We start from the raw sequence: 24,556 nt of genomic DNA on the forward strand, positions 1-24,556 counted from the left end.
ATATTACAGTTTGTAAATGATAATCTCATTTCATGTAGCAAAAACATGATCCAAAATTTATACTACTCGTGAAAAAAAAACGAAGTAGTTGATTTGCTTCTTTTGCAAGAACTGCCACCAAACTCTTGTGATAAGTGGAGCTTGGTCTTTGACGTCACTGTGGTGGGACTGTGGTTTAGTCTTCTTAACAGAAACGTTGTAGTTTTAGCTACACTCGAGGTGTTTAGTTCATGGTCTTGTAACAGCATCTCAATGCTGGTCAAGTTTTGGATGTTGAACTCAACTTTACAACTCAACTCAACTTGTAAAGTTGAGTTCAACATCCAAAACTTGTAAGAGCTCTTTATGTTAAAGAGAGGTAGCAAGTGGACATAAGTAAACACAGCTGCAATGTTTTAGAGTGTAGATATACTAACTAAAAGGTCAATACTTTTCGTACAGCCCCAGTTGGTATTGGACAGTAACTTTGCTTCTATAAATTAATGTGAATATTCGTAAAACTATATATATATATATTTTTTTTTATTCAGGTTGTTGTTTTTAATTAAATATTGTTTGAATATCCAGAACAATTTAAATGAACTGGACACAAAAATGGAGGAAAAAAAACACTTTGTCTTGTACTGTAGACAGTAATTTTGTATAAGTTGTCCACCTACCTGCTTTGGAAACTGTCCGATGCCTGGGGACAGCTCTTGGTCCAGCACTCTACGAAAGACCTCCAGAGTTGGCAGAATGCGGGAAATTTCACTGTCTCACAAGAAACATCAGAGCTCGATCAAATCAGCTTTATATTTGGTGATAGCTTTCAATTTAAATAACACAGGCTGTAAGTGTACCTGTTCAGATTCTTGCAGATATTTGCTGTCAGCTTCTTCAGGCCAGGAAGGCTGGGATTACCATTCTGTACTTGTTCAGCATCCAAACAGATTGAGGACATGAAGTATTCCTGGATAGCCTTTTGATGATCCTCAGAAAGACTGGAATGAATTATTACAAGACCACATCAATAATATTTATCACACTTGAAACCTGTAATAGCTTCAATAAAACGTTTCATCCAGTAAGATTATGGGCCCTCTCTTACACCAAAAGAGTGCACAGCACAATGTACTGCTAGTTTCCACTCATCGATGTTGTGGTTTTCAAACCCAGCATACACATCATCTACATAAATACCCAGTAGAAGTGTGTTCAAAACAGAGGTGTGCAGTGCAGATGCATTGATAGAAGGAAATGTTGGCATTGTAGACCAAAAAATCTTGATCTAAACTCCAGTACAGTGTATTTTTGATATGGAAAGGGCACAACATATATCACAAGTCCATGACACGTGTACACTCTGCAGACAGGGATATGCATTAACATGTCCCCACCCCAATGAAACTGAATTGAAAACAAAAATTAACGCAGAAATAAAAATAATAACTAAAGGAAAATTCTAAAATTTTCATAGGTCTGGTTTATACCACACTAGCAGTGTAGATTGTGAGAGATTACATCAACATTTGTGATACACACCAAGCCCCGACCTCTGCCAACGTAACCTCTTTCAAAAATGAAAATGTGACATCTCTCAAAAGCATGAGACATGTGACCAACAAATTTATTTATTATTCCTCTATTTCTGTTCATCATAAAATGTTTTTTTCATGTTAAATGTAGAAGATAAACTAATTACTGAAGTTGCTGGATTCTGTCATATAACTTCTAAAAAAAAGAAATGTTTTTGCAGTTGCAGCACACTCCAATGTTCAGTCATTACCCAACATTTGTATAAAGTCTTTTGGAAGTACTTATTTTTCATTTTATTGTTTCATGTTCTGTATAGTATTGTCTTGACATAATTAATGCAAGATTATACACATTCAAACACAATTGGTGGTGGTATGCGCCTCTAAAACTGGTTGGCAATATGCCATTAAACACAAAGAAAAATGTTTTATTTTTATTTATTTAGAAGGGTTACATTTATTTTCAGACAGTTGCCAACAACCTGACTAAGGTGACCACCTTTAAGCAGGGATTCCTGATGGATTTAATCTTACAGATGTGTTAAAAACGATGTTATCTTTTGGAAGTTCCTCATATCATATAACGCACTGGTAATAGCTAATATTAATATGCGTATGAGTGACTGCTTAATTCTGAACATTGTATTACATATATCTGTAATAATATAGCTTGTTGTATGATTAATTGCCCAAAAAGTTTTATTGATAACTGGCCATCGTTCTGGGGCCACCGTGGCTGATACCGGATGGCCTTCACCCTACTGGGGAAGGTGCCGCCATCTTGTCTGTGAACATAGATAGACCTCTACAGGGAGGGTAACATTAGGACTTTACAGCAGGCCATGGAGCAGGTGATTAGAGACCCTGCAAGGCTTATGACAAATGTGGCTGTGGAATACGTTAGCTTAATGGGGAAATTATTGCAGAAAATCCACTATGGTGATAGTGCAGTTTATGTGGCAAGGAGGGAAATTTGTCAAGTGGAGACTGTTTCTGCAGACGTGCCCATAATGCAAACAACTTCCATTACAACATTGGATGATGCTGAAATTGAGGATGGCCCTTTGGCTGTTCCAGCAATATCAAATATTTTGTTTCTGCTACCTACAACCCGCATGGAATGTCCCAAACCTAATCCTACTTCCAGGCATCTTATATATGCTACTCTGGAACCACACCTAAATCCAAACAGTCAAACTGTCCATCCCACTCAGCTCCTTAGTCTGGGTCTCATTAACATATGATCACTGTCCTCAAAATCTTTGCTGATTAATGATCTAATTATGGATCATCACTTAGATATGATTGGGTTATATGAAACCTGGCTTAAATCTATAGCTGTCCTCCCCCTAAATGAGGCCTGCCCACCGGCGTACACATTTAGTCACGTCCCTCATGATGCGAAGCAAGGAGAGGGTGTTGCTTTTATTTATAAATCTAGGTTTAGTTTATTAACTGTTGGGGGTCACAAATATAATTCATTTGAACATCTGATTCTCTGCTCTGCCCACAGTGCTATGTATTGCCAAGGTCAGAAGAATAAAAATCAGCTGTATTAATTTGTCACTGTATATGGGCCCCCTGGCTCATACTCTGAATTCTTAACTGAATTTGGTGAGTTCATCTCTAACTTGTCGACTAGTGCAGATACGATTCTGATTATTGGTGACTTCAGCATTCATATAAATAAGCTTTCTGATCCCCTCTGCAAATCATTTATGGAAATTGTGGATGTGTTAGGATTTCAGCATTTCATTCAGGATTTGATGCACATCAGTGGAAATACCCTGGATTTGGGTCTCACACGTGGCATTGCTTTCACAAATATTGACATCATGCCTTTTGCATCGTTGGTCTCTGATCACTCACTTATTAGGTTTACAGTTTTGTTGCCGTGTTTAGTGGAACAACCTTATTTATCACTGCGGCAATGCATCAACTCCTCAACTACAACTGAACTCCAAGCAAGACTGCCTGATATTGTAGCTTCACATTTGGAAAATGTCCAATCAGTAGACAGTCTTGTGGATAATTTAAACTCAATGCTCAAAACTACACTCGACATGATTGCGCCACCTATATTAAAACCACGCCCCTCCAAAATACAGTCACCTTGGTTCAGTGATTACTTGCGTGACTTCAAGCATAAGGCTAGAGGACTAGAACAGAAATGGTGTAGTTCAAAATTAGAAGTATTCCACCTTGCACTGCGTGATGCTATCATAGACCATAAGCATGCACTACTGGCTACAATGCGGGCCTATTACTCTGCTTTGATCAACAAAAACAAGCATAACTAAAAGTTCTTGTTTGACACAGTGGCAGCACTTATTCATGGACAACCACCTGTAAGTTGCTCTCCTTTTACAGCACAAGATTTCTTGGATTACTTTGAGAAGAAAATAGATGACATTCAGGTAAACATATCCCAGCATGCCTTAACCCAGCCACTACACCCTGCTATTGAGGTGGGTGCCATCACTGAGGCATTACCTAGATTTACATAATTTGATAGTATCTCACTCGGCGTGCTGACAAAACTGGTAATGTCTATCAATCAATCAATCAATCAATTTTTTTATATAGCGCCAAATCACAACAAACAGTTGCCCCAAGGCGCTTTATATTGTAAGGCAAGGCCATACAATAATTATGTAAAACCCCAACGGTCAAAACGAGATCGATCACTAATGATTAAATGCAGAGTGGTGCATACAGAGCAAAAAGAGAAAGAAACAGTGCATCATGGGAACCCCCCAGCAGTCTACGTCTATAGCAGCATAACTAAGGGATGGTTCAGGGTCACCTGATCCAGCCCTAACTATAAGCTTTAGCAAAAAGGAAAGTTTTAAGCCTAATCTTAAGAGTAGAGAGGGTGTCTGTCTCCCTGATCTGAATTGGGAGCTGGTTCCACAGGAGAGGAGCCTGAAAGCTGAAGGCTCTGCCTCCCATTCTACTCTTACAAACCCTAGGAACTACAAGTAAGCCTGCAGTCTGAGAGCGAAGCGCTCTATTGGGGTGATATGGTACTACGAGGTCCCTAAGATAAGATGGGACCTGATTATTCAAAACCTTATAAGTAAGAAGAAGAATTTTAAATTCTATTCTAGAATTAACAGGAAGCCAATGAAGAGAGGCCAATATGGGTGAGATATGCTCTCTCCTTCTAGTCCCCGTCAGTACTCTAGCTGCAGCATTTTGAATTAACTGAAGGCTTTTTAGGGAACTTTTAGGACAACCTGATAATAATGAATTACAATAGTCCAGCCTAGAGGAAATAAATGCATGAATTAGTTTTTCAGCATCACTCTGAGACAAGACCTTTCTGATTTTAGAGATATTGCGTAAATGCAAAAAAGCAGTCCTACATATTTGTTTAATATGCGCTTTGAATGACATATCCTGATCAAAAATGACTCCAAGATTTCTCACAGTATTACTAGAGGTCAGGGTAATGCCATCCAGAGTAAGGATCTGGTTAGACACCATGTTTCTAAGATTTGTGGGGCCAAGTACAATAACTTCAGTTTTATCTGAGTTTAAAAGCAGGAAATCAGAGGTCATCCATGTCTTTATGTCTGTAAGACAATCCTGCAGTTTAGCTAATTGGTGTGTGTCCTCTGGCTTCATGGATAGATAAAGCTGGGTATCATCTGCGTAACAATGAAAATTTAAGCAATACCGTCTAATAATACTGCCTAAGGGAAGCATGTATAAAGTGAATAAAATTGGTCCTAGCACAGAACCTTGTGGAACTCCACAATGTCTATAAAAACACAACCTGCATATTTGATCCCATATCAACAAAACTGTTTAAGGACCCGTCACCCATTGTTGGACCGACTGTGCTGGAAATTATTAATCTCTCATTAACCTCTGGATCTGTTCCTAAATGTTTCAAATCTGCAGTGATTAAACCATTACTTAAGAAATCTAATCTCGACCCTAGTGTATTGAAAAACTATAGGCCGATATCAAATCTATCATTTTGCACTAAAATTCTGGAAAAGGTGGTTTCACAACAGCTTGTGGACCACCTTACTGAGAATGATCTTTTTGAGCCACTGCAGTCTGCTTTTAGAAAATATGATTCCACAGAGACAGCTCTCACTAAAGTGGTGAATGATCTTCTGTTTGCAATGGATTCGGACACAACTACGGTTCTGGTGCTGTTAGATCTTAGTGCTGCGTTTGATACCATGGATCATCATATTCTACTCGATAGGTTGGAGAATCATTTTGGGATCATTGGGAATGCCCTTGCATGGTTGACATCACACCTGACTAGTTGTTCTCACTGTGTTTGTACAACCCCAATTCCAATGACGTTGGGACATTGTGTAAAATGGAAATGAAAACAGAATACAATGATTTGCAAATCCTCTTCAACCTATATTCAATTGAATACACCACAAAGACAAGATATTTAATGTTCAAACTGATAAATGTTATTGTTTTTGTGCAAATATTTGCTCATTTTGAAATGGATGCCTGCAGCACGTTTTAAAAAAGCTGGGACAGTGGTATGTATCGACTGTGTTACATCACCTTTCCTTCTATCAACACTCAATGAGTGTTTGGGAACTGAGGACACTAATTGTTGAAGCTTTGTAGGTGGAATTCTTTCCCATTCTTGCTTGATATACAACTTCAGTTGTTCAACAGTCCGGGGTCTCCGTTGTCATATTTTGTGCTTCATTATGCCCCACACATTTTCAGTGGGCGACAGGTCAGGACTGCAGGCAGGCCAGTCTAGTACCCGAACTCTTTTACTATGAAGCCACGCTGTTGTAACATGTGCAGAATGTGGCTTGGCATTGTCTTACTGAAAAAAGCAGGGACGTCCCTGAAAAAGTCGTTGCTTGGATGGCAGCATGTGTTGCTCCAAAACCTGGATGTACCTTTCAGCATTGATGGTGCCATCACAGATGTGTACGTTGCCCATGCCATGGGCACTAACACACCCCCATACCATCACTGATTCTGGCTTTTGAAATTTGTGCTGGTAACAATCTGGATGGTTTTAACTTGCACTTGTAGATGTAGCGACGAACTGTGTTAATTGACAATGGTTTTCTGAAGTGTTCCTGAGCCCACACGGTAAGATCCTTTACACAATGATGTTGGTTTTTAATGCAGTACCACCTGAGGGATCGAAGGTCACAGGCATTCAGTGTTGGTTTTCGGCCTTGTCGCTTATGTGTAGAAAGTTCTCCACATTCTCTGAATCTTCTGATTATATTATGGACTGTAGATGATGGAATCCCTAAATTCCTTGCAACATTGAGAAATATTGTTTTTAAACTGTTGGACTATTTTTTTTCATGCAGTTGTTCACAAAGTGGTGATCCTCGCCCTATCGTTGCTTGTGAACAGTGGAGCCTTTTGGGGATGCTCCTTTTATACCCAATCATGACACTCACCTGCTTCCAAACAGGTGTTCTTTGAGCATTCATCAACTTTCCCAGTCTTTTGTTGCCCCGTCCCAATCCAAAATGAGCAAATATTTTCACAAAACAATAAAGTTTATCAGTTTGAACATTAAATATCTTGTCTTTGTGGTGTATTCAATTGAATATAGGTTGAAGAGGATTTGCAAATCATTGTATTCTGTTTTATTTACATTTTACACAATGTCCCAACTTCATTGGAATTGGGGTTGTACAATAACACTACCTCTAATCTTAGTGACATGAAATTTGGGGTTTCGCAGGGGTCTGTCTTAGACCCCCTGCTTTTCTCCCTTTATATAGCACCCGTTGGACACATATTTCGGCATTTTGGGATTACCTTTCATTGCTTTGCTGATGATACTCAGTTATACATGCCAATAACTGCTGGTAATCTCACCCACATAAAATCCTTAGAGGACTGCCTTGCATCAGTGAAAAGCTGGATGTCTAGCAATTTCCTACTTTTCAACTCTGACAAGACTGAAATGATGGGTCTTGGTCCAGTGAGACATCGGCATCAATTTGACCAGCTTATGCTTAGCCTAGGCTTGTGTGTCATACATCACACTGACACAGTGAGGAACTTTGGGGTAATTTTTAATCCTATATTGTCCTTTGACTTCTACATTAGAGATATTACGAGGACTGCTTTCTTCCACCTGTGAAAAATAGCGAAGATTCTTCCCATCCCGTCTATGGCTGATGATGAGACCCTGATTCATGCGTTTGTTTCTTCTAGATTGGACTACTGCAATGTTCTATTTTCTGGTTTACCGCAGTCAAGCATTAGGGGTCTCCAATTGGTTCAAAATGCTGCTGCCAGACGTTTGAGTGGAACCAAAAAGTTTGACTCCATTACACCCTTTTTGGCATCTCTTCACTGGCTTCCTGTCCCTGTGAGATCAGATTTTAAGGTTCTGCTACTAGCCTATAAAATTGTTGACAGACTGGCACCTCCCTACCTAGCTGACCTAATTAAACCCTACGTACCCTCCCGGGCTCTGCGTTCTCAGCATGCAGGACTACTTTGTGTCCCTTGGGTGAATAAAAAGTCTGTGGGTCACACAACTTTCTCTTATCATGCCCCTGTTCTGTGGAATGATCTCCCTGCATCAATAAAAGTCAGATTCTGTAGAGACTTTCAAGTCTAGACTTAAGACACACTTATTTTCCCTTTCATATGGCTAGCATACTGGCATAGTATGTTTCTATGCTTTTTACCCTTTTAAATTCATTTTATTAGGAAATGGAGTGGGCCGCGGCCTCAACTTTATCTCAAGTGTGGGTCTTTTAGTGAAGTTTAGGGCTCGTGGCTGGCGATCACCTTACTATTTCTTCTGTTTTTCTTGTTGCTTAATGCTGACAAATTATACTGTATTTGTTTTCTTTCTGATGCCTGATTCTTTTTTCTCTCTGGTTGAGGTGCAGCTCCATCCAGAGATGGGTGTGGTGTCTGTTTCTGCAACCCTCCCGTCCTGTGCACCGGCAAATTTCCTGTGTATTCCTTTTGTAAATTGTTTTGTAAATTGTGTCTGTAGTATGGCCCAAGCAGAGGGTCACCCCTTTGAGTCTGGTCTGCTTGAGGTTTCTTTCTCAAATCATCAGAGGGAGTTTTTCTTTACTACTGTCGCCTGTGTGCTTGCTCTGTGGGTTGGTAAGGTTGGACCTTACTTGTGTGAAGCGCTTTGAGGCAACTTTGTTGTGATCTGGCACTATATTAATGAAAATAAATTGAAATTGAAAAAGATCATCTAAGTGGTCATCCTACCCAGGTCATCTGGGTTCTTGCCCACACCCCACTTGTTTATTAATTTATAGACTGACTGTTAGGCTGTTTATAGCCCTGCAATTTTGCACTCAGATTAAATGGTAGAGCAGAACAAATGTGACTATTCTGTTAAATTTGCAAGGAGACATATTTTAAGTAAGTCAATATTGAGCCCAGTGACCCCAACTCTGGTGTAGATAGGATCCAAACTTTAGATTTCATTCAGCATACAGTACACCTGGAAAGTATTCACTTTTTCCACGTTTTATGTTACAGTCTTATTCTAAAATGAAGTAAATTAATTTCCTCCTCAAAATTCTATTCACAACACCCCATAATGACAACATGAATAACGTTTTTCTGAAATTTTTGAAAACTTATTTTAAAAAAAAAGAAATCATATGTACACTCAACAAAAATATAAACGCAACACTTTTGGTTTTGCTCCCATTTTGTATGAGATGAACTCAAAGATCTAAAACTTTTTCCACATACACAATATCACCATTTCCCTCAAATATTGTTCACAAACCAGTCTAAATCTGTGATAGTGAGCACTTCTCCTTTGCTGAGATAATCCATCCCACCTCACAGGTGTGCCATACCAAGATGCTGATTAGACACCATGATTAGTGCACAGGTGTGCCTTAGACTGCCCACAATAAAAGGCCACTCTGAAAGGTGCAGTTTTATCACACAGCACAATGCCACAGATGTCGCAAGATTTGAGGGAGCGTGCAATTGGCATGCTGACAGCAGGAATGTCAACCAGAGCTGTTGCTCGTGTATTGAATGTTCATTTCTCTACCATAAGCCGTCTCCAAAGGCGTTTCAGAGAATTTGGCAGTACATCCAACCAGCCTCACAACCGCAGACCACGTGTAACCACACCAGCCCAGGACCTCCACATCCAGCATGTTCACCTCCAAGATCGTCTGAGACCAGCCACTCGGACAGCTGCTGAAACAATCGGTTTGCATAACCAAAGAATTTCTGCACAAACTGTCAGAAACCATCTTAGGGAAGCTCATCTGCATGCTCGTCGTCCTCATCGGGGTCTCGACCTGACTCCAGTTCGTCGTCGTAACCGACTTGAGTGGGCAAATGCTCACATTCGCTGGCGTTTGGCACGTTGGAGAGGTGTTCTCTTCACGGATGAATCCCAGTTCACACTGTTCAGGGCAGATGGAAGACAGCGTGTGTGGCGTCGTGTGGGTGAGCGGTTTTCTGATGTCAATGTTGTGGATCGAGTGGCCCATGGTGGCGGTGGGGTTATGGTATGGGCAGGCATCTGTTATGGACGAAGAACACAGGTGCATTTTATTGATGGCATTTTGAATGCACAGAGATACCGATGCTCTGGACCAGCGTATACGACAGCGTGTACCAGTTCCTGCCAATATCCAGCAACTTCGCACAGCCATTGAAGAGGAGTGGACCAACATTCCACAGGCCACAATTGACAACCTGATCAACTCTATGCGAAGGAGATGTGTTGCACTGCATGAGGCAAATGGTGGTCACACCAGATACTGACTGGTATCCCCCCCCCATGAAACAAAACTGCACCTTTCAGAGTGGCCTTTTATTGTGGACAGTCTAAGGCACACCTGTGCACTAATCATGGTGTCTAATCAGCATCTTGGTGTGGCACACCTGTGAGGTGGGATGGATTATCTCAGCAAAGGAGAAGTGCTCACTATCACAGATTTAGACTGGTTTGTGAACAATATTTGAGGGAAATGGTGATACTGTGTATGTGGAAAAAGTTTTAGATCTTTGAGTTCATCTCATACAAAATGGGAGCAAAACCAAAAGTGTTGCGTTTATATTTTTGTTGAGTGTATATGTGTGTGTGTGTGTGTGTGTGTACTGGACAAACCCATCACCCAAAGGTGTTCTGAAAAAAAAGTTTTGAATCTCAATTTGGGCAGATCTGGAGGTTGCCATCTTGGCAGTGCTTTACTGATTCATTCAAGGTCAAATCATAAATGGGCAAAGTGTGAATTTGGTGGAAAAATGAAGTTCAAAAATGCCTTCTACTTTTGCCTCGTCTAACAGGATGGAAGGTTGGGGCTTGGTAACAACTCCTGCTTTGAAAAAAAAAAAAAAAAACATTCACCCACTCCAGCCTAATAGAAAACAAAAGGTCACTGAATCCATCTGCATCACAATGCATAGATAAAGCAGTAATGGCAGTAATCAGCAAGATAAAAACTGATTCTGTTTCCAGTTAGAATCAGTTTTTATCCTACATATAAAAGGGATGCAGACATCAGGGCTCACACTTTCATTCCTTAATAAATTTGTGTGTGACATCTATCTCAAAGACTAGCTGAAACAGCTGCACCTTATTTGCATGATTCATACACGGTGGTCCACATAACAGGTGGATGCAACAGGTGTTAATCCAACTGCCATAACAGTCACTACACTTCCAACATTATATCTCTTTAGCCTGCTGATTCTGCATGCGTTTGTTTGTGAAGATCTATTTCCTCACCAGAAAACCTCTCACTTCTGAATGTGACCCCTCAGTAGCAATGCTCTGTGCACTTGGTACATTTGTGTCTTAAAGCCAGTGACAGGTGTCACTCTGTTTGGCTGATTGTATGTTATGGCTCCAATCATTCATTTATAATTGGATGATTTTATCCAGCCCGTTTGCACTCAGCACCCAATTTTGTGCTGAAATACAGAGGTGTCAAATCCAACTTCAGAAAGTAAAATTCCAGCCACATATTTGTTCCATCTTCCCAATAAACCAGCTGAATGTAATTAGTTTAGCTCTTCAGGCAGGTGGACGAGCTAATTATTGAGATCACCTGTTTTAGGTGCACAGGTAGAAGCAACACATGGGAGGGTTTTTACTTTCTGAAGCTGGGTTTCACACTTCTGCTTGACACCTTTGCTTAAATAGCAAAAAATTGTCTGACAGTCACCAACAGCATTTGCACTATGCCTTATATACTTAACATTATTGACTGGCAAGATAGGGCCCTACATCTTACAGATGCTTTGTGTCAGGCAAGTGTCTGAGAACCGTACGTGGACATGTCTGTATGCTGCAGTCTCATCATGTAGATCTCAGATAAGGATTTGCAGGCTGGTTCGGACGATTTGGTGTCACTGTCTTTCAGCTCATTGGCTGAGAAGGTCCTGGGTGGAAGCTGTGGCGGTTGATCACTGGATTCTGCAGGACAAAGACAGTCCATTTATTGTGTTTAATTATGGCAGACAGATGCTCTTTTTAAGTAAAGCCTCAGTATATAGATGATATTAATGCATGTGACCTGGCTCTTCCTCCATCTCTTCCTCCCTGTGGACGGCAAACTGTAGGTGTGTGACAAGACCCATGTTGGGACTGTAGTATGCCTCCACCAGCTTACCCAGCAGAGAGAAGAACCTGATGGGGACTCCGTCAGACGCCTGGTGGACACATTAGAGCAGACATAAACATCTGAAGCAGGCTCAAAGAAAATGTCAGCACAAGAGAAATGTCAGACAGTGTAGCGTATAATATTTCAGGGGAATGGTAGTACAAGCATCAGATTTGGCAAAAATACTCAGAATTACTCTTTCTTCTTTTCTTGTAGCCATCTTCCAAGATCATTTCATTATTTCAATTAGCTGCTGCACTGTGAGGCTTTCAAAGAGCTTTTTGTTCTGTGATTGGAGAAACTGTGCATTGTGCAACTTTTCAACTTTTATCTGTTGCACCACCACTCACAGCCTCATAGTGAAGTGGAGCAGAGAAGGATTTTTTATACAATAAAACAGACCTAATCGAGGCTTGCATATCTCATGTACCTTCTGGCAAACTAGCTGAAATTTCACATCATCTTTTTCAGAAAATCCTTCTCTGTGCCACTCCACCACGAAGTTGTAGAACTAATGATGCAAAATTCAAAACGTGCACGATGCACAATTTCTCCAGCTGCAGCCACAGAAGCCTATAACTTCTTCAGCGATGTCTAGGTGTCTTGGTGGCTTTCCTCACTTGTCTCCTTCTTGAACAGTCTCTTAGTTTTTGAGAACTGTCTGCTCCACATAGATTTACCGTAGAGTGCCATACTGTTTGTATTTCTTCATAACTGTTGTAAATTAAGTCCAAGACACATTCCAGATTCCTTTATTCATTTAATAATATTGTGTGCATTATAGAGAGATATATACAAGTCCATTCTAATCTTTCTTTGAGGAACATTGTTTTAAAACATTTTAAAGATTATTTCACACATTTGCTGACAAACTGGAGGTCCTATGCCTGTCTCTGCTCCTCAAAGACAGGCACTGCTTTGTACCAAATCATGATTACAATCACCTGTTGACATCTCAAATACTATGAACTCAAGGTATCTTATGTCAGCTTCATTTCATTTGTTAATATACGTACATACCTGTATTCCAGGCCTGCACACATTCCAATAAAAGTTGGAACACTAAAGCATTCGCCACTTTGTAATGTTGCCATTTCTTCTTGGAACACTGAAAAGATTTTTTGACATTGAGGATACAAGCATTTCAGGTGTTATTTTGTCCCATTCCTCCTGCAAACACATCTTACGGTATGCAACAGTACAAGATTGTTGTTTTTGTTTGTTTTCAGAAGATTTTGATTTATAATGGCCTGTTCTAAATTACACTAAATATGTCACAATGTCAAACTTTTATGTTCAATTTTTTACTCAGGAAACATTGGTAACAGTGTTTCCAGTAAAAGGCAGTTCATCAACATTTATTGTTTTTTCTATTTATTATTTATTTTGTTATCAGTGTAATGGTAATGTGTAATGGTGTAATGGTACTTTGTGCCATTTTGTGGTACAAAGTACCATTCTTCACAGTCTACCACTTGTCCAGGTTATGGTGGCAACAGATTTAGCAGTTCGTCCCACATTTCCCTGCTTAGCCAGGTCCTCTATCAGTTCCTGGGGAATTCCAAGGTATTCCCTAGCCAAATGGGACACATAATCCCTCCAACATATTTTGTGTCTTTTCTAGGGAGGCGACCAAATCACCTCAGCTGACTCCTTTCGATGCAAAGAAGCAGTGCCTCTACTCTGAGTCCCTACCAAATATTTGAGCTTCTCACTGGGTCTCTAAGGGTTACCACAGACACCCTATGGAGAACCTTCATTTTTTGCCACTTGTACATGTTCTTGTTCTTTTGGTCATTGCCCAGAGCTAATGACAGGAGAAGAGGATAGGAGTGAATATGACCTTCTGCCTCAGCTCTTTCTTGACCATGATGCTTTGATACAACATCTGTAGGACCTCAAACTCAGCACCACAGCATCTATCAAACTCATGCTTCATCTTACCCCCACCTATGAACAAGACCCCTAGATACTTGAACTGCTTTACTTGGGACAATAATTTTCCCCCAACTCAGAGGGGAAAAGCTGCCCTTTTTTGACAGTGGACCATAGTGTCAGATTTGGAGGTACTGATCCTCATCATAGTTGCTTCACACTCTGCATCAAACCTGCTAAGCGCGCATCAGATGTGACTGTCTGATGAAGCAAGTAGAACCTCACCATGTACAAAAAGCCAATATGTGAATCTGAGATTACCAAACTGGACACCCTCCAGTCAACCAAAGAGGACACCCTTATATCCATGACTGAGGTTTGTAATCTCAGTTATGTGTCTCTTCCAAGTTAAGTTTATCAAAATAGACATCAAGGAACTTAACCGTCTGAGATAGTCTTAGCTCGATACCGACCAATTTTGGTAGAACTAGACCAAATTTGGTTTAATTATTTATGAGGAGGACCATAACTGTTTTGTGTGGATTCACAGACAAACTGTTGGACACACACCACTTCTCTACTATCCTGAGAGGATTCTGCATGAGTGCTGAAACAGTCCTCAAACAGAATCCCTCAATAAAGACCACTAAATCATCTGCATATCCTTGGGTGTACAGTCTGAGATTATTTAATTCAGCGAGAAGGCTGTTCACAACAAGTAAACAACAAAAAGGAGACATACCCCTCCTTGAGGACACCCGCACTTCACCGCCATCATCACTGTACTGTCACCAAGTGAAGTTGTTGCCCTTCTACATTGCAGCATGGCAACAATCCATCTGGTTACAGAACTGTTCACATCTTTGGACTGCAGAGCTACTTTGATAGAATCAACTGATACATTATCAAATGCTCCCTGAATATCGAAAAAAAAAAAAAAACCCACCTAATCTGTATTGTCGATCAGATAGGGTTCTCTCAGTTTTCAGAACAAGAACATGCAGGGCCGTCTCTTTGGAGAGCCCTGTTTGATATGCATGTTGCCTTACATTGAGTGGTGACCTTTTAAGAGCATAATCTCTGACATATCAATCAGTCTCTCCAAACCTTTCAAAAGGAATGATGTGAGACTGATAGGTCTAAATGTTTAGCTTCTTTGGAAGAAGGTTTGCTCCCATCTTTTTCCAGATGTTTGAGCTCTATATCTGTGCCACTTGGCCCTCACTTCTTGCCGGAGTCCTGTTAGCTCCGGTGTCCACCATGATGGCTTCTTACCAGGCTTCTTCTAAGGACACACCATCTCATAGGCCCTCTACACCAGAGGTCTCAAACTCATTCCAGAAATGATAGGGTTTTTGTTTGTTTTTTTGCAACCACCCACTTCGCCAGGTGATTTCACTGATTAAATGATTCCACCTACTCAAAGTGATGTTAATCAGTGAAATCACCTGGTTGAGTGGGTCGCTGCAAAGAAAGCCTGCACCCTCTCTGTCCTTTTTGGAATGAGTTTGAGACCTCTGCTCTACACAGTGTCCTATAAATTGGAAACTTCAGTTTCTATATCTTGTACAGTCTTAATTCTGACAATTCTACCCCCTAGGAGGGATGCCAGGGTCTTATGATAAAGATCCCAGTCTATTCCCCTTTGGTTTCTATAAGTCTGACACATTGGAGAGGTGTTCTCTTCATGGATGAATCCCAGTTTTCACTGTTCAGGGCAGATGGCAGACAGCATGTGTGGTGTCGTGTGAGTGAGTGGTTTTCTGATGTCAATGTTGTGGATCGAGTGGCCTGTGGTGGCGGTGGGGTTATGCTATGGGCAGGCATATGTTATGGACAGCGAACACAGGTGCATTTTATTGATGGCATTTTGAATGTACAGAGATACCGTGACGAGATCCTGAAGCAGATTGTTGTGCCATACATCCATGACCATCACCTAATGTTGCAGCAGGATAATGCACAGCACCATGTTGCAAGAATCTGTACATACTTCCTGGAAGATGAAAACATCCCAGGTCTTGCATGGCCAACATACTCACCAGACTCATAGGGGGTCGTTTTGACCGTTGGGGTTTTTCATAGTTGTTGTATGGCCTTGCCTTGCAATATGGAGCGCCTTGGGGCAACTGTTTGTTGTGATTTGGCGCTATATAAGAAAAAAGTTGATTGATTGAGTTGACTTGTTACCCATTGAGCATGTTTAGGATGCTCTGGATTGGTGTATACCAGCCCAGTGTCACATTTTTTTTGTGCTCCCATCACAAAATGATTCAAATTTTCATAACAGGTTTTTTTTTAACTCACTATTACTAACCCTACTCCTTCCCCCCTGCTTCACTTTTAATTTCGTGCAACCATCATGGAATGTATTAGAATTAATTTGTGCTGCCGTGATGAAAACATGGTGCTTTTTCATGCTGCTGAATCACAACATGCCGTGAGACTGGGTTGCGTGTACAGCGTGTTCCAGTTCCTGCCAATAACAAGCAACTTCGCACAGCCACTGAAGAGTAGTGGACCAACATTCCACAGGCCACAATCAACAACCTGATCAACTCTATGTGAAGGAGATGTGTTGCACTGCGTGAGGCAAATAGTGGTCACACCAGATACTGACTGGTTTTCTAACCCTGGCTTTGGAGTTGTTGCTGCTGACGAGTCTGGATGTTTTGCTTTTTTCCCATTTTGATCTGGACCACACGGCGTTCATTTTCTCCATAAAATGACTGGAATACTGAATCGTATGACCACAATACACATTTCCACTGTGTGATGGGCCAACCCAGATGCCTCTTAACCCAGAAGTGTTGACACCACTTCTAAATAAAGTTTACACAAGTCTTCTTTTCTTTTTATTTCTGTTTTTTTGGAAAATAAAGTTTTACGTGGGATTTGTGAATGTTATTCTCTAATATTCTCCACTCAGATTGCAATAGCCAATCACAGATTAGCCTTTCTGTCCATCATTTACCTGTATTTTGGCATGCTTGGCGCCAGAAAGTTATGTTGGATCCAAAAGGATCCAAAAAGGCTAGGACCAAAAGTTATATTGGATCGGTTCCCACTGACCAATAGCATTAGAATTTACTGCCAACAGCTAGCCAATCAGACGTTTTAGAAGCATTCATCGCATCAAAATCGTCAATCACAGCAATTGGAGCTGAATCAACAAACTGTCACTGGACAGAACTTGACAGGCAAGGGCTTGCAAAGTTGTTAGGAAAATTTTATGCTGAGGTGCGGCTTAATTTGGGAGGAGGGTGGAGAACATAACAGTTGATGGATGGCAAGTCGTCCAACACAGAGAAATATTGGATGAAGAAAAGTTCTATTGGACTCGGCGTTTGTCCAATATAACTTTTCTTCATCCAATATTTCTCTATGTTGGACTCCTTACCATCCATTATTTGTATATTGTAGTGCATAAAAAAGGTCTTCCAAAGCAGGCCATTTTCTATGTCCTTACATCAGATATTGATGAATGACTTTCCTTCATGATGTCCCTTCTAATGGATCTGCAATTGCACGTGTTCATCTTAGGCTTATACTGTTGCCATTCATGCACTGAAATTCCTCCATATTCCTTGAAACGTTTAATGATATATTGCATTATTGAGGGTGAAATATATACATCCTTTCCCATCCTTCTTTGAATACCATTGTTTTTAAACAGTTCAATAACTTTCTCATGCATTTGTTGACAAACTGGAGATCCTTTGGCCATTTTTGCTCCCGAGTGACTCAGCCTTTTGTGGATAATTCTTTTGTACCAAATCCTGTTTATGAACACCTGTTGATATCACCTGTTTGAAATAATATCATATAAATTTTTTTTTTTTTTTTGCTTCCTTACTTGCCCTAAATTGTCCAATCCCAACTTTTATTGGATTGTGTTGAAGGCCTGAAATGCAGAATTGGATGTACAATAACAAATAAAATGAAGTGGACCACACAAAACATGACTAACCAGACAGTGTGTCAAATAAATGAAACTGAAGTCAAGATAATGTTAGTAGCTTTGCACTGTGGATTTTTTAAATTAAATTTTTTTTTTTTTTTTGCATCTTCTATATCGTCCATTGTATTATGTTTAAGTGTCCAAGCTTGCATGAAACAAAGACGTTACAGTGTTGCGGTAGATGTTGTTGTGCGTTCTGTTGCGCTGCTGCAGGTGTTGGAGTCTTCTCTGCTCATGATTGTGCTGTTTTGAGTTTCATGATAAATGCTGAGACAGCTATGACTCGAACTGTGTGAATGTCTTTGGCCTGCATCTGGTTGGCATGCAGGATCATTTTATTTATTCATTTTTTGACAGTGTTAATGATTAAAATATTTGTATAGAAAATAACAAAAAAGGAAGTGCACCTGTTTGAAAAATCTGCAGTCTCACAATGTACTCTTTGGTACAGGGATAATCAATTTTTGTGGAAAAAAATAGAATAATATGTCATAATATAATAATAGCCATGCGTGGGCATCTCTTTGACTGGAGAAGACCAAGTTGTTGCCCACGTTTCACCTGTCTGCAGCAGATAGGTGGTTATTTTACAGTTGTGGGCATGAATCAGTTGTCTGTTGGGTGGTTGCCATCCACTGCACCAAGACGGTTTTGTGGTGTTGTGGATGTGGGGGGAGTGCGGCAACAGTACCTTCTCTCTCTCTCTCTCTCTCTCTTATTTGGGCTTAATTTTTTTTTTTTATGTGTATAATCATGATCTATAAATCATACAATAGTCAGTTGGCTGATTGGGTGGTAAACCAGCTTTGTAAATAATAGTGGCATTTTTAACCGCTCGCTCCCGGCACCACCTAAGTTGAGGGCGTCTTCATGTGAAAGGTTCCAAAACTATCCTTTCTTGAACATTGATCATGGAGCAGAAAAACTGTATTTTCCCAAGTTAAGCGTGCACCGTATGCAAGGTTGGGTAGGATTACTTTGAAAGAATACATGTGGATTACATGTATGTATGTACATACATTTGGATTACTTGTAATCTGATTACTTTTGGATTACATTTCAAAGTAATCCTACCCAACCCTGACCGTATGATCAGAGTATCATTACAATTATCACAAGACTCATTGCCCAGCAGAGGGCACAGTACTCCAGAAGGGTTGTACCAGTGTTGGCACTGTTATTTTTCACATTATTTGTTTAATCCATCACTGCTGAACATGAGGATGAAAAAGTCAGCACATTGCTGCCAGATTGGTTTTCAAAATACATAGTCTTTGAAATTGATTTGTTGTTGCAAAACTGAGGGAGGAGATGAAGACACATAAGTCTGTTGAAGGCCACGAGGTGCCTTTGCTTATCGCCTGATGGTGTAGCATGACGTGGATGAGAGTTGGCACCAATGCAATACAGGTTACTTCCCCATCCAAGGATGATACCCATTTACAACTGGGTGCACTGGGACAATGGTAATGAAGCGTCTTGTCCAAGGACACAGACAGGTAGCATGATCAGCATTCGATCCCAGGTCTACGCATTGGCAGGTCACCTTCCATATCCACTGAATTACCTGCTCTGTGACCATTACACGTTATTTTGACATGTAGGTGTGGTGTCACTGTGCTCTCTCTCTCTATTTCAAAATGGTGACATTGTGCGTTCATGAGACAGATCCCTTTCTCTTGATGTGTGGTGTAATCACTGGATTAAATCCTGAAAATGATATAATTTTGAGAGTGCACTTGTCTTATTGTGAACCCACCTGGACAGAAAGCCTCTTATCTTCATTTGGCAGGATTCTGTAGGTGTAAACACAGTTCTGGTATCTGTCGGTAAAATAGTAAAATATCTGTCACCGTAAGAGGAACACTCTAATGGTCATGGCATCGGTTTGTTGCACTTTTTCAAATGCAGGTTGTGTTGTGTTGGCTTTGCGGCAGCGGAGTATGCAAATAAAAGGGAACTAATACTGCACTGCAATGTCAAGTATGTGCTGAAAAATGTAGGTAGCACGACTGTAGCCTTTAAATATCAATAAATGATTGACAGTTTTATCAAATTGTGATCATTTATTCCTCACAGTTATTGCTGTATCCTGCACCCCCCCCCCCCCCCCCACTTTTTAAAAAAAATTTACCATCATTTCTCTGAAAATGTCACAATGGTGACTTGAATAAGTGAGGTGCTAAGTTCTGGCGTGTGCAAAAGTTAGAAACAGTGTTTACTTACAAAACACAGAGGGCATACGCCCCTTGTATGGACTCACTGTCCCGGATCAAGAAGCTTCCATCTCTCCCGGCTTTAGACAGCAGGTCCTCAGCTTTGGATCGGGTTATATTGCCATGGCACCAAGGCTGATAGCTTGGCATCTTGTTTTTGAGGCGACGTTCAAGAGTTTTGCATCTGCTCTAAAAGTGCACCACAGACCAAACTGATGTAGATTCAGTTTCTCTTTCTGGCTATTTTCATTTTCCACATTGCATTTTTTTTTAATGTCCTTTCCCTCACGGTTGTCCGTGTGCATCTGAGCTGGTCGAAAGCTTTAAACGGAAGCTGCTGCATGCACAGCTTCCTCTTTTGTGAACTGAGAGGAGGGTCCATGTTTGCCTGAAATGTTACAGATCCACAAAGCTGTAAATGGAAATCTAAACTTTCTCTGCCGAGTGGAAACTTGCGTTATAAATTAATGATTAACCAAGTCACTCAGGAAAAATTTTCCCCGCCAACGTTCCTTGTGTTAAAGCCAGCTGCTCAGAAAATTTGTCATGAGTGGCAGCTTTGACAAGCCAGAAAAAAAGGGAAGTACAAAAAAATGCAGGCAAAACATTTCATTCTACTTTCAATAAAAAATAAAAAAAAAACCCTGCATTAATACATTTAACTTCACCATCACACACTTTACACGACAGTGACAAGTGTGTTAGTTATGAATCAGGAAATCGTGGGTTTGTCTACAATGTAGACTTTCAGGAAATGTAACTTTAGAATAGTTTGACATGTTCATGTGATGGACAGGAAGTGTTGCAGAAATAAGAGGAGAAAAACGAGTTGCTCATAAACCACAGTGCACATCACATGACGCCAACAGAGAACGACGCAGTGACACGCCACTGAAGCTGAGGAGGTTTGTACCGCACCACTCAGCTTCCAACGTACAGTAAGAAAAACATTCACAATCAAAGCAATAATGTGGCCTTTACAGGGATTTTTTATACAAATTTGTGATGTTATGACAAAAGAAAGTAGGTGTACAGTTCAGATATTTTCACCACAGTAGAAACAAGTTTTTTTTCCAGGTGAAAGTTGCAAAGAACAAAATAATTCAAAATGTTCTATGAAACATGACTTCATACTTTGCAGCCACAGTTAACTGAAAATGATTACAGTAATATAAAATTATTAATTTGACACAAAGCAGTAATATAAAACACAATAAACATGCAGTAAACTGAATACCAGTGTTGTGGAAAGTAACTTTGACAAGTTACTTTTTTAGTTACTTTTTTAGTTGCTTTATACAGGTGCTTTATGCAATTACTTGATTAGAATCTGCAGAAAACTTGCAACTAATAAGTAATGTAACTGATAAGGTAACGAGTAATGTAACTTGGTTACTCGTAAGATTGAGCAATCAGAAAAGTAACTAATCAGCAAAGTAACTAATAGTTACTTTTCTGAGTACTGAATCTTAAAAATAACCAAATTAGATTATGAGTAACTTTATTAATTACATTCAGCAGCTGCGGACAAGGTGTCCGCAGCTGCTGAATGAAGTAAATATAAGAAGTAACTGTAAAATAGAACTGTATAGATTAACTAATGAAGTAACTTTCCAAAGTTACTTTCCCCAACACTGCTGAATACTGATTATTATATTTACATTGAAGAACTGCTGAGAGCAGCAAAGTGAACTTTCCGCCGTTCAGAACGATTACGCACAGTTGTGTCAATACGCATGTTCCCAGCTTTTGATGCATTTACATGTATTATAATCCTCAGCTTTGGAAACACCAAGACATGTTCCCTGTAAAATGCAGTGAGCAAACATATCTATCTCTATCCCCTTCTGTTTGTTAATGATGACTTTCTTATGTAATATCCCATAGACATGGCTGCCACCTGCTGTATGGTTGGTGGATGTTTGATAGATGATGGAACGTTAGGAGCAGATGTAGTTGTGCATGCACGCTACCATCTGATGTACACTGCTATGTGACTGCAAGACTTCTGTCTACAGACAAATGTCCATCAAATTAATTATTTGTTTCATCGTAGTCTATTTAACTGGATCACCACGGTGTTCCACACAAAGACTTTACTTGGCTGGACCACGCAGGTATATTTGGTAACATGTTTTTGCATTTTAGATATATGTTTTTTTCATCAGTCTAAGAGAATGACTCCATCCACAATCAGTTAACTGTTAGACACTTACAAATATACACAAAATGAGACCAGCATGCTCCTCCCACTGCCATCTACCTGCATGTGAGCATCAACGAGACAAGCAAGTCAAGCTAGTTGCTAAAGGAAGAAGCATTATGACCAGTAATTGGGCAAACATGGAAAGAAAAAAAAATAGCAAAGTAAAGCCAGAATTAAAGAATAGATAGAACATTTGGCTGGGGATGATACCAAAATTGGTTGTTGGTCTGGCAAATGTGAGATTTGTATACTGTATGTGAGGGGTCACTCCAAAAGCACAGGAAACACTCGCTCATTTGCCAATCACCCCTGCTTGATAAACGTACTGCAGTATAGGTGGGGTTATAAGAGGATTATAATCAAGACTGGGTGCATGTGCTGGGCCTGACACCATGGCACCCACCCAGGTAGACAACCTGCCCATCCCCTCCTTTCAAAGGTAAATAACTCTCTGCCGCTGGGCATCCTCTTGACCTTCTCTGGTGACTGGGGTCCTCAACACCCAGGCACCAGATGCACTGATCATGCACACAGAAATGTGCCACATGGCAAAAATGTTGAAGCACACATGTCCTCACAAAGCAAAGATTATAGTGTTCATTCGTTCATTTTCTATACCTGCTTACTCCACATAAGGGTCACAGGGGAGCTGGCGCCTATCCTAGAAGTTATAGGGCAAGAGGTCGGGTACACGCTGGACAGGACACCACTAACATTTTTTCACTCCTCATCTTTCCTGACTGATTTTTCACTAGTTTTGTAATTTGACTAGGGTCAGGGTCACTACTGGTAACATGGGGCACTACCTGCAGCCTACAGAGGTTGCACAGGTAGTCCAACTCCTCCAAGATGGCATATCAATACCTGCCATTGCCAGAACGTTTGGTGTGTCTTCCTGCACAGCCTCAAAAACATGGTGGAAATTCCAAGATATAAGCAGTTACTCTAGGAGCCCTGAAGAGCGCCGTAGAAAGTGCTCAACTCATCAACAGGATTGGTATCTGCACCTTTGTGCAAGGAGGGAGAGGACAAGTACTGCCAGAGTGCTACAAAATGACCTCCAGTAGGCCAATAATCAATCAATCAATCAATCAATCAATCAATCAGTTTTTTATATAGCGCCAAATCACAACAAACAGTTGCCCCAAGGCCCTTTATATTGTAAGGCAAGGCCATACAATAATTATGTAAAACCCCAACGGTCAAAACGACCCCCTGTGAGCAAGCACTTGGCTACAGTGGGAAGGAAAAACTCCCTTTTAACAGGAAGAAACCTCCAGCAGAACCAGGCTCAGGGAGGGGCAGTCTTCTGCTGGGACTGGTTGGGGCTGAGGGAGAGAACCAGGAAAAAGACATGCTGTGGAGGGGAGCAGAGATCGATCACTAATGATTAAATGCAGAGTGGTGCATACAGAGCAAAAAGAGAAAGAAACAGTGCATCATGGGAACCCCCCAGCAGTCTACGTCTATAGCAGCATAACTAAGGGATGGTTCAGGGTCACCTGATCCAGCCCTAACTATAAGCTTGAGCAAAAAGGAAAGTTTTAAGCCTAATCTTAAAAGTAGAGAGGGTGTCTGTCTCCCTGATCTGAATTGGGAGCTGGTTCCACAGGAGAGGAGCCTGAAAGCTGAAGGCTCTGCCTCCCATTCTACTCTTACAAACCCTAGGAACTACAAGTAAGCCTGCAGTCTGAGAGCGAAGCACTCTATTGGGGTGATATGGTACTACGAGGTCCCTAAGATAAGATAGGACCTGATTATTCAAGCCCTTATAAATAAGAAGAAGAATTTTAAATTCTATTCTAGAATTAACAGGAACCCAATGAAGAGAGGCCAATATGGGTGAGATATGCTCTCTCCTTCTAGTCCCCGTCAGTACTCTAGCTGCAGCATTTTGAATTAACTGAAGGCTTTTCAGGGAACTTTTAGGACAACTTGATAATAATGAATTACAATAGTCCAGCCTAGAGGAAATAAATGCATGAATTAGTTTTTTCAGCATCACTCTGAGACAAGACCTTTCTGATTTTAGAGATATTGCGTAAATGCAAAAAAGCAGTCCTACATATTTGTTTAATATGCGCTTTGAATGACATATCCTGATCAAAAATGACTCCAAGATTTCTCACAGTATTACTAGAGGTCAGGGTAATGCCATCCAGAGTAAGGATCTGGTTAGACAC

At 40.5% G+C, this 24,556-nt stretch overlaps 1 protein-coding gene across 2 annotated transcripts in view; it reads right to left on the reverse strand.

The window, feature by feature from the left end:
- Positions 1-20,599, reverse strand: part of inpp5d (inositol polyphosphate-5-phosphatase D) — a 60,542-nt gene extending 39,943 nt beyond the window's left edge. Inside the window, exons 1-6 of one of the 2 annotated variants that reach the window (XM_034180677.1) lie at positions 20,178-20,599; positions 19,711-19,774; positions 12,029-12,164; positions 11,784-11,928; positions 840-980; positions 660-750 (exon numbers count right to left, since the gene is read on the reverse strand). In XM_034180677.1, coding sequence (XP_034036568.1) covers positions 660-750; positions 840-980; positions 11,784-11,928; positions 12,029-12,164; positions 19,711-19,774; positions 20,178-20,317 — 717 coding nt within the window. In that variant the 5' untranslated portion in view covers positions 20,318-20,599. The remainder of the gene's footprint in view (positions 1-659; positions 751-839; positions 981-11,783; positions 11,929-12,028; positions 12,165-19,710; positions 19,775-20,177) is intronic. The other variant, XM_034180676.1, reaches the window with a different exon arrangement.
- Between the last annotated feature and the right edge of the window lie 3,957 nt (positions 20,600-24,556).

This window comes from Thalassophryne amazonica, chromosome 10, assembly GCF_902500255.1.
Source record: "Thalassophryne amazonica chromosome 10, fThaAma1.1, whole genome shotgun sequence".
Lineage (NCBI taxonomy): Eukaryota > Metazoa > Chordata > Actinopteri > Batrachoidiformes > Batrachoididae > Thalassophryne > Thalassophryne amazonica.